Source organism: Pezoporus occidentalis, unplaced genomic scaffold (genome assembly GCF_034315485.1).
Source record: "Pezoporus occidentalis ecotype Australia unplaced genomic scaffold, CSIRO_AGI_Poc_V1 ctg169, whole genome shotgun sequence".
Taxonomy (NCBI): domain Eukaryota; kingdom Metazoa; phylum Chordata; class Aves; order Psittaciformes; family Psittacidae; genus Pezoporus; species Pezoporus occidentalis.
Window position 1 is genome coordinate 652,147 of NW_026913521.1, and position 13,908 is coordinate 666,054.

Genomic DNA, 13,908 nt, shown 5'->3' on the forward strand with positions numbered 1-13,908 from the left:
TTGCACCTACTACAGAACAAACACAGGAGTCCTGATGATGAATTTGAGTGCAGAAAAACTGTCTGTCTGTCTTGGGTTACAGTCAGTACTAACAATTGACATCAAATTGTTGGCTTTGCGAGATGGAAGTTCATCACCTGAGCAAAACGTTGCATGGCAATTGCAGCCTAATGCCACCCTCACCAGCAATAGCAGTGACAGAGATATAAGCACATGCAGTTGATCAAAAACTGATGATATTTTTGCTTGGACAGAAACATCTCTCCTACATTGAGACGTGATAAAGAGAAGCAATTACACCACGGCTAACCAGGAGCTGCCGCACTGTATAAAGCATTCTGCTGTACCAAAGACTGCTTATGACCAATATGAACAACTTAATGAGCTGTTAATGAAGCACGCATTCAGCTTTTACTTGCAGCATGAAAACATTGCAAATCATTTTAGGGGCTTCTGGATCATCAATGGAGAATTAAAGATGTCAAATAAGCCCATCAAATCTATGTCTCAATCTGGCCACTGCTTTCTACTGCATTCTCTTAAAATTCATTTTCCTATATGGTAGAATAACTTGCTTTGACAGCAGTACGACTCTAACTCAGACCTCGCTTCCTTCTGCCTTGACATTAGATTTCAGTCTCCAGAGAGCTGCAGGGATGCCTTTCTGACACATTGACATTAAGGACACTTCCTCCACAGACTCACATTGGCACAGTTACTTTCTGCCTTACCACTGTAAGAGCAGCTACTGAGCTAAGCTACCAAATTTGGAAGTTTAAGTATGAAACCTTTGTGCTTATCCATAAACAGATTAAGAATGCAAAAGTAGCCTTAAAAGAAAAAAAGCCAATTTGAATAGGAAAGGGAGCAAGGTTTATATAGAGAATTCATATCCAGAATTCCCCAGCATTGCAGCAATGCCAGTAACACACAAGGAATGACTAATGCTCTAATGTAGGCACATTTTAGTTATTTTTTAGGTTGTTTTTACTCTCCTGTCACAGCCCAGTGGGATTAGATAATGCAGCCAAGTGCTATCTATACTGCTATTACAACCAGTGGAGCTGCATTGATGGGAACAACAAATCCAAACTGGATTTGCTGCAGACAAGCCCCAAGTGGAAACCAGCTATAGAGGGAGTCTGGAGGAGTTTAAAATCCACCAAGAAATACTAATGAGATGTACCCAGTGGCTGAGAAATGGAATGCTATTGGCATACAGGTGTAATGGTTTCCATTAATGCAAGAGAAACTGAAGAATTTTCTTCCCCAAACAGGAAATGTCTCACCATTTCTTTTTCTTCTTCACCTTCCTGTGCTTTCCCTTTCCTGCTCTGTCTGACTTTACTCTCTCTTTTAGCACACTAAAGAGAGGTGAAGAACACAGCTGGGAGCTTTAACTCTGAGCTCAGATGAGAAGTTCTCCTTCCTTAGGAAGACAGACACTGGGGACAGCATGAAAACCCAGTGTCACACCTGGAGCAAGGCATTTCCAGAACAGCTCCATAAAGATCATTCACAACTGAGCATGTTTGAACAGCTCTCCAGATTGAGGGGAGGGGAAAAGGAGACCAATGTTTTAAACACCCTGCCATCCTGCAAAAGTAGCCTTTTGCTGATGCTCAGAAGTGTCAACAATTAAAAGGTAAATACCTGAACATTTCAAAGGCTTGGTGCTTTTAAAATGCCAAGGAAGGTCAACTCCCTTTGTTTAAAGTTTGAGGAAGTAAAAGCACAAAGTTATTTATGATACTACTTTCCAATAGCTTTCCTCCATCCCCTTTTGTTTATCAAGGGAAAACACTGTCCCTAGGCTGACAGGTTTTAGACTATGCGAAATGTGAGATTTCACTTATGTGAATTGGCCATGATAATCCTTCTTCTTCCCTCCTTCAGTGGCATCTGGGATGGAAATGCCCACCCAGTTCTCCCAGCTTTGCCAGCAGCAATGTGCTCCCTATCTGCATAGGCACAGTCGGCCACTGAGAGACATGGCCCACGTGTCCCAAACAGATAGGAGAAAACAGCCAAGGGGGCCACAGCACACTGATGGAAGCTGCCAGCTCTAATGCACTGAAATGTTGTCATTCCTCTTGTAGGCTGCTAACAAGGAAGCACAGGGGACTTCTCTGCACAGCATCTTCTCAGCTACATTCAGGGCAGGGAAGGAGATAAAGCTTCTGTGCTATACAAGAAAAGGAGGTAGTGCTGAGGGAATCCCTAGAGTAACCTATGATGGAGAGGTGACACCAATTAGGGTATTTTGTATGAACACACGAAGAGAGTGAGGCCTGGAGAAAGAGATGAAAACACTGAAGGACAAAGAAGCCTTGTTCTGACAACCTTCTCTGGCATTAGCATGAGAGACAAAGGGACATAGTCCAAGCACATATAATCAGGTAAGAAGCGACAAGAGCTCTTTGGTAGAAGCAGTTTATAAAGGGGAGCCAGGTGCATGGAGTTAAGTCTTTGCTTCCTTACTCTTTCCTCCTTAGGAGGAAAACCTAAATCACTATTTTTGGCCTTGGAGCTTTCCAGATGGTTTTTATTTCTTGCCTGTAAAATGCTGGACATGGTCAGGCAGCTCTGAGTGCGTCCCCTGATGCTACTGGCAGAGCAGAGCTTCCCTACATATGTCAGCTATGGTGAACAAAATAAAGACTGTGAGCTTCAGGAACAGGTGTGGAGCTGCAGGCAGAAGGGCAGAGGATAACTGGAGGTAACAGTGGGACATTTGCTTTGGTGTCTGCTGGCTTTGCACCAAGAGGTAGACTCAGGTTTTCTAAGACAGTAAGAAAAGAGAGGTAACAAGCAGCTGACCACCTGTCCCACCCCTGTTCCTTTCCAAGCTACAATTTCACTTGGAAGAAAGCAAGACAGCCACAAAACCTTTTCTGAAAGATAATGGTACAACCAAGGCGGCATTTCAACAGCTGACTTCTAAGAAGAGGATCTGTCTCCCAGCTCTTCTTACTGCTTGTCTTTCCCACTGCTCTACCAGCATTCAGAGGTCGTTATTAAAAAGAACAGTAACAACAACAAACCACCCTCATAATTTCTTGTGAATTCTGAAGGTCACCAATGTCACCATCAGTTATAATGACACAAGTCACTCCCTTCTTCACACAAATGGATTTACAACCAGTTTAAAGGCTAGTGTCTCTGGGTGCACTTCACCCCTTCTGCTACTTCCCCTCCGTGCACACACACTCTCCTCTGGCAGCAGCTGCTGGAAGAAATTATGAATTCCATTATTTTTCATCCAAGCCAGCTTTGAGTATATGGGAGAAGCACTGGAGGCTGCGGGCTCGTTAGCAGAGGATTTGTATTGTTACCTTCCATTTTATTCACCTTCCCAGATTAGGTGAAGCACGCCTGCCCCAATCTCTTTAATTAAAATGCAGGTGGTGGACTCTCCTCAACTCCAGAGCCCACCACACAATCAGATAGTGACAGCAACCTGGTAGAATAAAGCTCTTGATATAGTGGCTGCTCTAACAGAGTCTTAATTTCAGTTGAGCAGAACAGCACCTCTGGTAGCAGCTGCATTTAGGGCTGGGATGAATATCAGTACCCAGCCTCTTGCTGAACACTCACTGACTTTCCAATCAAAGCCAGCATCCCTGACAGCTGAACTGTTAAATGAATTAACAAGGCGAGAAGGGGGTTTGCAGTGGGGCTGTGACTGCCTTCCTAATTTCTGCAAGTGGTGGCTTTCAATTTTTCTGTCATTTGTCAGGAGATGCACATGGTTCTCTAATGAGCAGGGCAGAGCTGCAGCCAGCTCTAGAAAGGCAAAATTACAAGAATCTTCTAGTCTGTGAAGGAGAGAGATTCAGATGCTTGAGGCAGGTGGGGGAAGGAACTGGCTCTGTTCAGACTGAGCAGGCAGTGCATCCTTCCTGGCTGTGCTGAGCACAAGGAATCCCAGCCCACCCTCCTGACATGAGGAAGAATTGCTCTCCATGCCAGTGAGTTTTGCAAACATTCAGGCAGAACTCAGTTTTGAGCCTTTGATCTTATGGGCTACTGTAAAAAGAAAAAGGTTTTGCTCCAAACCACATCACCAAACCCCAAACCATTTGCATCCAGCTCCTTTATTCACCAGGCAAGTCAGGATACAGAGGTCTGTCACTCTGGTCTGGCCTGTTGCGTAGGAGCAGGCTGTTCTCTCTCCAAATCTCCCCCTGCTCATCAGTCAGAGGCAAGTGGGACCTGAGCACTTGGGCTGCCTAGGGAGGCTGTTGACTAGGGTACAGCTCAATGGCACTCCAGGACTTAAGAGAACCTTCCCATTGGGTGTTTTTTGTTTGATTGGCCAATCTGGCAGAAGGTTGGTTTTAATGTTTTTTTGTTCCAAATTTGCCAGGAGGTTCCATTACTGGAGCTTTTATTGTAAAAATCCAGGTATGAGGATAGGAAAATCTTCCAGTCTAACAGAGGAGAGGACAAGGAGGAAGCAAGGAATTAGACACATTTCCTTTTGCATCATTCATCTGTCTGCACCAGACACAGAAGCTGAACAGCCCATCAACCCTCTGTATTATTCCCAAGTGCCCCACACTGTATGAAACACCAACCAGAACTGCACAGTATTGGGTATTTGACTGAGCTGGCCTAAACCCAGCACACTTACCCAGAGGCAAGTGCTGTATATTCTTTTTTACAACTGAGAGAGGAATGTTGTGCACCTACCTGAATTACTGGAACACATATGGAAGAAGGAAGCGTTGTTTAACAATACTGAGATACATGCTATATGGGCCTTTCAGCCTGGAGACTGGTTCCCTTCAGTCATTTTGTGTTTAGTGCTATGCCTGTGTTGTCAGCACTTGTTTATTGGGCAGGTTTTCTCTATTTTTAACATGGATGCTCCAGTTGCTGAAGCTAAGCAGACCCATTTTTTCCAGCTTACTGCTTAACTGCCTTTACCAGGGGTAAGAACATCAAGCAAACAATAACAACAAAAAACTTGTATTTCCACAGCACACTTAAACTCAAAGGTGTCACAAATCAATTTGAAACTTAAATTGCAATACCAGCTCCAATCACTTTACTCACAGTATAAATCACAGCCAGTTCTGGAGGTGGAAGAGGCAGTTCTATAACAAAGTGTAATAACTTCACACAACAAGAGTGAAAATTGGCAGGAAGACCCTACATTCATCATTTCTACCACATGAACCTGGCTTGTCCCTAACCAGAGGTAAATGCAGGATCTCTAAAAAAAACCATCAGAGGCATGCTAAAACTTCAGATACACCAGTCCTGCCTGTGAAAAAAAGCCTCCTGGATGTATCAGTTTCCTCCCAAGTTTGGCTTCTTTCACTGCCTTGTTCTCTATCTGAGTTATGATAAGGAAGACCTGGACAGTGGGATTAAAAGACACTTTGTATCAGCATTTCCTTGTTTTCCCCATCTGACTTTCTGTGCTGTGTACATGTGTATAAATGCATGTGCTGGTCCATTTGCAGCAGTGAGATATTGAGCTCTGAAACAAAAAATGTATTTTGAAGCCAGCTACAGTTGGCTCCACTTGGGGCTTTCTTCACTGCAGTTGCACAAGTAAGAGCAGCAGCAAACTAGAAAAAGATGTAAATATTGCCAGCTGCCTGCAGAACCATGCTGCTCTGATTAATTTATGATGTTTTCAGAGGCAGACAGTGAATGTTTCACCATATTTGAAATGAAAAGGTTAAGTAGAGTTTAAAAAATGTGCAGTAGGGTTTAAAAAAGATGTGCTTTGCTTAGTTTTCAGCAATAGAATATTTAATGAATAAGAATAAAATGAATTATTGCTGGGTTTGATAGCTTCTACATCCTAGCCTTGAGCCAGAAGAACAGAAGTGTAATCAGATCCCTTCACAGCAGCAGAGTGAACAACAGGAGGGTGTGTGTTGCCTATTCTTGTTCTAAGCTTCAAAAGATACTCCTGCAGAAATTGATACCATAACTAACAACTATTTCAGCACCAGCCTCTTCCCAGCTGGGGTCACCATAAATACAGCACTGCTGCTGTGGCTGTGAAGAAGACATCAGCTTTCCAGTCCTGCGCTTCTCTGGGTAGAGTTACCCAGAACAGACTCAGCTGCAGGTTATCTGGGCTCTGCAAAATCACCAGTTTCACAAAGCATTCAAAGAATGTGTCTGGTTAACTGTCTCATCCTTATTTCCACCTCCAGCCTTTCAATGGAGGGATTTTAACATGATGGACAAGTTACATTTCATAAATACAGCCTGGATTCATGCAGTAGACCCATAATAAGCAAAGGCATGACCCTCAGCTTTTGTAGAGGCTGGATGCAGCTATAAAGTCTGTATGTTCCTAGTGTAATCATCATCTATGCCTCCAAAGCTAGCAGTAAACTAGACATAGTGTCTTCTTGACTTCAAGAGTATAAAAATACAGCAAGGTGTGGCACAGGCATGCAGGCTGTATGTCTCCACACAGGCAATGTCTCTACACAGAGAGTTATAAAATAAAAGAAGCAGCTTTTCAAGCCTCCCTTGTTTTGTAGTTTTGTTTCTTTTCCCTTGTGGCTTCCCTGTGCTCCACTTTTCACTTCTTTAACTTGAGTCAGTTTTTCCCTCAAGCTAATTTGGTATGAACAGTCATCCTCCTGCAACTCCAAACAGATTTTCTCTTCTCTCTTTCAAATGCCTTTTCTCCCCTTGTTTGTGTAGACCCACTGGCTTTCATATGGCAAGGAACTGTCAGTGACAACCTATTCCTGGAGAGGATGCTAAAAGAAACTGTTAGTGATCATGACTGGGAATTTTTCACCATCCCTTTTCTGGGACAAATATTGAATATTCTCTGGAGAATACTAAAACATTCTGGTAACTTAAACAAAAAAATAAACTAAACTGATTTTCCTTTACCTACCTGCTTCACCCACAAACACTTCCACTGGTGCGCTGGTAGGGCTCTCACCAATTATATTATATGCTGTCATTAATACTTCATATCTCTTGTATTTCTTCAACTCTGCAAAAGTAAAATATTACATTATTCTATTACATATTATAGAATATTATTTATATTATCTAGACTTCATCACCCCTTTATCACCAGACTTCCCTCTTGTGAAACATGGCATTAGAACAGTACAATGATGCAACATCTACTTCCTTCCTTCCTTAACTCACACATCACTGCAGGATTTGCCTAATTATGAAAGATCTTTGCAATGAAATGGCAGGGTTTTCCAGTGTTTCCTCACATTGTTGCTTCAGTAGGAGGAATCATTCCTGATGAATAACTAGCTAGAAGAATACTGCCAGGTCATTTTCAATGACCCCAAAAGGCAGGACTTCGCTTTGAATGAGCTTTACCAGCTCATTTTGATCTCATGGTAGAAAAGCAGTTTCAAGCCTTTGCCTAACCCCAGGGACTTTGACCTAAGGAATGATTTAGCAACTGCACGGCTCAAGAATGTCACGGCTGAAGCAGGCTGCAGAAGATCTGCAGTGGGGAATCTGGAGTCCCATCTGAAGTACTGCATGGGTAACTCTTCTTCAAAGTGACCACAGCCTGAACATCAATCACAAAGAGAAAAGAGAATTTGGAGTCTAGACTCAATTTGGCAATCAATTTCTTTGCCAACATACAGAAATTACTCTGACAGATGAGGTAGGAGAGTGAGAGCAGTGCGAACAGATCTAGAGAACCCAATTGTATAAGGGTAATTAACAGATGCAAACAAGGGTGAAGGAGAAATCATGTCAATGTCAGCAGGGGAGGCAGCGCCTGAGCAGTTTCAGACTTTGCTTTTTCAGGATGAAAGAATCAATCCTAACAAATATTTATCAGCCACAATATTTAGCAGTGAAATTAAGAGTAAGGGAGAGATCAATAATATAAATTGCCCTATTTAGATGAGCACTGAATTGATTAAGACACACATGGCCAGGGGTCCAAGTTTCTCCCTTTGCCAATAATATCCGCTGCTATTTATGAATCAGATAGTACCTTTAACTCTGTGGCTGACAGTATGCCATCAGTTTGGCAAGGTTTAATAAGCCTAATCATACAGGTTCATCAGATTCAGTTTCATGGAAGTGTTTACAACTGTTGTGCTCCTGTATGTGACTCATAGTCCAGCATCATTCCCCAGTCTCAGGCACACCACAAATGATATCTGATATATGTGATACCATTAAACTCAGATGGACTGCAAAGCATGGAGCAAGCACATCAGCAGTAATGCTACTAAGTTTGTAAACAAACAAATAAACAAACCCCAGTAATATATATAAGATATAGTACTGGGTAGCTTGTACAAGGAAACTTTAATTGCTGCCATGAAAAGTCAGAAGGGAGATGTTAGTGTTAACGGGATGTGGACGAAAATGGAACACATGAGAGTTCATGCATGCAAGTTTCAGTGGGGATAGGGCTTCATTTTTTTTTAGCTCATCACAATCTGTGACTCAAAAGCCTTGGGCAAAACCTATCTAGTGAACCATCATCACCACAAAGCAACTTGCCTTTTAACTCTGTCGAATGCTATTTTATTCATTTCCAATTGAAAACACCTCTGGAGATGCACATAAATTCATTGGGCTCACTCTAAACTGGACTCCTACTCCACAGAATGCCTGAACATTGCAATGCTTGAATCACAGGACTAATGATGTGATGCAGCTAAACTCAGATGGACTGCAAAATATGTAGCAAGCGAATCAAAATTCATTTAGCATCAGCAATACTGGGTTGTTACAGTCAATAATGTTTTACCTTCCCAGCAGCCACATTTTTACAACAGCTACCTACTTGCATCATCAGTGCCTCTTGGTGTAGGGAATGCTAAGGCTTAAAGAAAAAGAAGCTCAAAGAAGCAGAATCATTAATCTGTGTTGATTTCTACTAGATCCACTGAGGACAACCATAGGAGTTTGCCTGTAGTGTATTTTGAACCATTACAAAGAGTCTCATCTAAAGGCAATATGCACTTACGTGTTAATTCATACGTCGTTAATGCAGAGCTGCTGTTCACTGTCTTGAAGCTGCTTTGGGCTATTCAGGGTAAGCAAAGCAGAAAGCTTGTTACAGTGCAAGGAAATAGTTATTGCAAATGATGTACAGCAGACAGAGGCAAATGATGCAGCACACACATACACAGTTTGAGCTTTAGGACTATACCTTGAAGGGCAATAAAATCACATCACTCTCTCATAACACATCAAAAGCATGTCACTCACACGGGGCTGTTTCATTTCCTCCTCAAACAGAGAATCTCACAAATATACAACACAGAAATGTTCTGACACTTCTCAACACACAAAATTCAAAACCTTAAGAGCTGCAGGGTAAAGACCTGGAACGTGGGCCACAAAAAGCCAACACTTACAATAGAACAGAACCTGTTTCTTTAAATGTGTGTTAGATTCCCCACAGCTTCACTTACAGAATTCAGTATTCCTGCTGTGAATTGTAATAATATGCTAAGCTGTGCAAAACTGCAGGTCAGTGAGTAACAGAGGTGTTAAGGTGAGGATTGTCATATTATGAGGAGAGAGAGGGAAATTCCTCTTAAAATACACTTTTCTCCACCCCTTTCTCTCTTGACTTCCTGGAGAAGTACAGCACATTTTTTTCTACTCTACAGCTATTATGAACATAGCTGCAGGGCCAGCCAAGAAGAGGGAAGACAGGAAACCAGTAGGTTTCACAGGTTCCCTGGCTTGTGAGACTAGAGAGCATCCAAAGTCATTATTTCATGATTATATACATAGCCAGCTTTTGTCTGGAAAAATCCCTTATGAATACTTACACCTGTAGGAGCTTTACATCTCTACTCTCTCCTGGTTAAAACTGCATGCAGTCTGAGAAGTCTCATTCATCACTGACTGCATAAGTGAGGTCAGAGTTAGGTGCTTACGTTACATTTAAAGCATCCACTTTTTCCATACCTCCATACAAACTACTCTCCCTTTGTAGAAACCATTTTTATGGGCTCAGGGAAACATGGAAGAGGATTTAAGATATTAAAATAGTCTCACTCAACCCTATTCTGCTGCTCTTGGAGTATTATCTTATTCTGAATATTCCACATCAAGCAGGACAAAAGCTGACCCCTCTGTGAGCATGTCTCATTCCTGGGCCATACATATCTGTCAAGCTACTGAGTGCTCACATCTTTGCCTCAAATCATCTTATTCTGCCTATTCTTCCCTCTGATTTCCTTTCTAGCTTTTATCTAAAAATCCTTTTTATTTTTCTAGCATTCCTCTGCACCTTCCTTCCATGTGAGCCAAAAAGTCCCAGTGACTAACATGGCAAACATGCACCTTAAAATTCTTGCTCATTTTTGCTATTGACTTCCAAACTAGGGACAAGCACTTTGAAATTGTAAAAATTCTGTTTAACATTTCTCCTCATCTGTTTTCTGGTACTACAAAACCAAACTGTCAATTATCAAAAATACTAAAAAATAACAAGAAAGGAAAAGGTTCCCACTGAGGAATATGTACTCTCTCTTCTGACTGATGGCAGAACAAAGTATACCAGGGTAATCATGAAATGGAGGTAGCAGAAAGCAGGAAATCAGAGGCTATATGGGGGACAGAACATAAATTTGAGCATGCTGGCATAGATTAGCAGGTACCGTTACAAGTGATGCTGATTAGACAGAAGTTACAACCATTTTCCAGCATCTTCAGCCTCAGTTTGTAAAAGTTAGATTATCCCAAGCACTCTTAGACATAAATGTGTGTTACTTCCATGGGGCAAGAGAGCATACAGTGCTTGGCATAATGACAGATTACCGTTCTGGGGTATTACAAGGTCCAAAACACAGGCTTACGTGTGAGCTCTGCTCTTAAAGCTGAAGGGCTCTGGATGTTTTTGGTTTCTGTTCCAGATCCAGTGTCATAATCCAGCTCCCGATAGTAGATCCGGTATCCCAAGAGCAAGCCATTTAGGCTCTCAACTTTGGGTGGCTGAAAAACATTCATATAAGAACAGGCTTGTTAAGATGAGCATTGCAACAAACATCCATCACAAGAGGCAGTAGCTGACATTGGTCCTGTGTAAAGGGACACAGTGCTCTCTGGTGAAAACAGACATGAATAATATACAGGGAATATACAGCATCAAAGGTTCTGTGATTTGAAAAACACAGGTTAACGGCAACTTTGATGATTTCACTCAGCTGTGGCAGTTACAAAAGGCTCTTTATTCAAGACTGACACCTGATGCACTACACTAAGAGCTAAGCTCCTTTCCTTCTTGGTGCACAGAAACTTGTGTGTGACAAAGATCATAAATAAGCATGCCCCTGAAAGTGCATAGTGCTAGCCACCAACAGTGGAACAGCAAAACAGTATTTCACTTCTTCTGAGACAAAAGGAAAGAAATTATTTTGTCAAAGACAGCATTTCTATAGTGGTTATTTTCCTCAGGGACTGTTCATACAACATTCTTCATTTGGCATGATTTTACTGAAAAGACATGAGGAAATAACAAAGAATTGGTGTATTCCAGCTATGATTAGGAAGATGAAAATACATCTAGTAGCCTCAGACAGGTATTTAGGGAAGAGTCACAGTATAATAGACTCTGGTGTGTTGCATAGGTCCAATCCAATAGGTCGCCCCCATAACAGTTTGGAGCAGTACAGGATGTATGACCACAGAGCTGACCCAGATATGAGGTTTTTTTCCTTCTGCAACATCCTGGAAGATGCTCAAAGACATAGTACCTCAGCAAGGATTATCAGCAGCCCCTCACATCTTGCTTCAGATAGAGATACACAGCCAGAACACTGAAAAGGAGATTTTTGTCTGAATGGCTTGCTTAAATAGAGACAAGCAGAGGGATTCTTTATGTTTGGTGAAAAAAATTACTTTCATGAGTCTAATACAGGCTAAGAACTGCAGAGAAGAAAAGATGCCCTGAGCCATTTATCTTCTAAAGATTCTTGTACTGAAATTTAAGAGGCTGAAAGTATAAATGAAAAGGATTTTAATGATGATCTCACCTTTAATCCAGAAAGATCCCTAGCAGTCTTGAGAACTCTACTAAGGAAAACCAGCCCAATGTGGAATTAACTGCTGGTGTGTAACGCTGTCACAATACAATGTAATACCACATGTAATTTTAATGAAGAAAGGAAGACTAGGAAAGGGGGAAGATATTTGGTAATAACCTAGTATTCTGCTTCCAGAAATGACAAGAATTTTCCGTTACTTCATTATGATGGCAAGAGGACAGCGCAGGCAGTCCTGTCTCAGGGCAGAGGCTTTGCTTTGGCTGAAGGAACTAAGTAGAAAGATTGTAGTATATGGAAACCAAAAAGGAAAATTATGCGAAGCAGTGTGTAAAAAAGCTACACAGCTACCAGGAAAAGGAGGAGAAATACTCCTGCAAGAAGCAGCCTTCTTTGGCAGTTGCCCTGCCCAGAGCCTGCTGAAAGCAGTCCAGTAGTCCTAAGATCTTGCTGTATTTGCTCTGCATGGTTGGAGAACCTCATTCATCATCATTTTATGCTCATTATTGTGCTCTATCCCTTGGAGAAACTCTGACCACCTTTCATTATTACTTAGCATCTGCCTTACAGAATGACCTAGGAATGAAGATTGTGAGAGACCTCAGGAATCATCAGGACAAGGCCTTCAAGACTGCAGAAAGTCACCTTCTTAAAGTCCATTTCACAATCAGAAATTCCACCAAAAAAACATGGTGATTTTCCTGCTTCCCAGTATTCCTACTGGAAAGCTGTTCCAAGCCTCACTACCTGGGTGGTTAGAAACCTTCATTTAATTTTCAATCTAAATAATTCATAGCTAGTCTATAACCATTTGTTACTGTGCTAACATTGCCTTTTGGGTTATACTGTTCTTCTCCCTAAGGGGTGTTTACACCTGTGATGTATTTTGAAAAGGGCAATCATATTCCCTCTCAGGCTCCATTGTACAAGGCAAATAAATCAACCTCTTGTACAACAGCCTTTGCTAGTCTCAGATTAAGCCCCCTTGTCCAAGAGACTAAGCAAATAGACCAAACAAAGTGACAGCCTTCTCCAGGGCTGCCTGATGACATGATCACCCATGGACCAGCTGAAATGTTCTCCAAAGGTGGAGAAGATGAGATCTGGTTTACTGGAAATTACTCATGTATCTATCATGATCCTTTTTTTCTTTTCCATTTTTCTGACTTTCTCCTTTGGTTTTGTGTATTATACTGAAGTTGCTTTAGCTCTGACGATGCTGTAGCAGAGGGCTCCACACCACAGCAACATCCTTGCCTCCCTCTATCCTGGCAGGGAGAAGTCACAACACAAAGCATGAGGTGCCTTTTCCAGACAGGCTAGAGGGAAGCACTATCCTACCAAGATACAACTTGAGTGCATCACCAAAAGGAGAAGAGAGGCTACAAGAAAACAAAGCCTATCCAGTATGGACATGGACTTCACACAATGAAAAAGACAGTGACCATTCCATGGATTTGTGCTTCAGGTAATTGTTACCTAGAAGGAAGGTGCTCTTGGAAAGATCCAAAATCTTTTCCTATTTAACTATTAATATATTTTTAAATAATAATAATAATAATAATAATAATAATAAAGGTTGAGGTGGAGTATCTGACAGAATCCTAAAAAGAAAACACTGCTGAAGCTGAGAAAGAGATTGTTACTCCCTGCTCTGCCATATAACGGCCTAACAGATAAAGCTTAATCCCTCATTGTGGTACAACACTGATTTGTTGATAGCAAGCATTGTTTTCTTATGCTTTCATATGTTTCTCCAGTTTTTTCTTCCTTTAAATTTAGGACAGGAAAGCTTAGAAAATAAATGGCTTGAAAACTGCCTTTCTCCTTGCCATGGAAATGATAATTCCTTCCTGAAAAGGGTACTCTGCTAAAAGGTCAGGTCTTCCCCTTCCTATCTGTCTTTCACGGACAA

At 41.6% G+C, this 13,908-nt stretch overlaps 1 protein-coding gene across 1 annotated transcript in view; it reads right to left on the bottom strand.

Moving 5' to 3' along the window:
• SDK1 (sidekick cell adhesion molecule 1) overlaps positions 1-13,908 on the bottom strand; it is a 422,287-nt gene that overhangs the window by 41,741 nt on the left and 366,638 nt on the right. The window contains exons 34-36 of the mRNA XM_062613568.1: positions 10,809-10,944; positions 8,960-9,019; positions 6,887-6,988 (exon numbers count right to left, since the gene is read on the bottom strand). Of these exons, the coding sequence (XP_062469552.1) occupies positions 6,887-6,988; positions 8,960-9,019; positions 10,809-10,944 (298 nt within the window). The remainder of the gene's footprint in view (positions 1-6,886; positions 6,989-8,959; positions 9,020-10,808; positions 10,945-13,908) is intronic.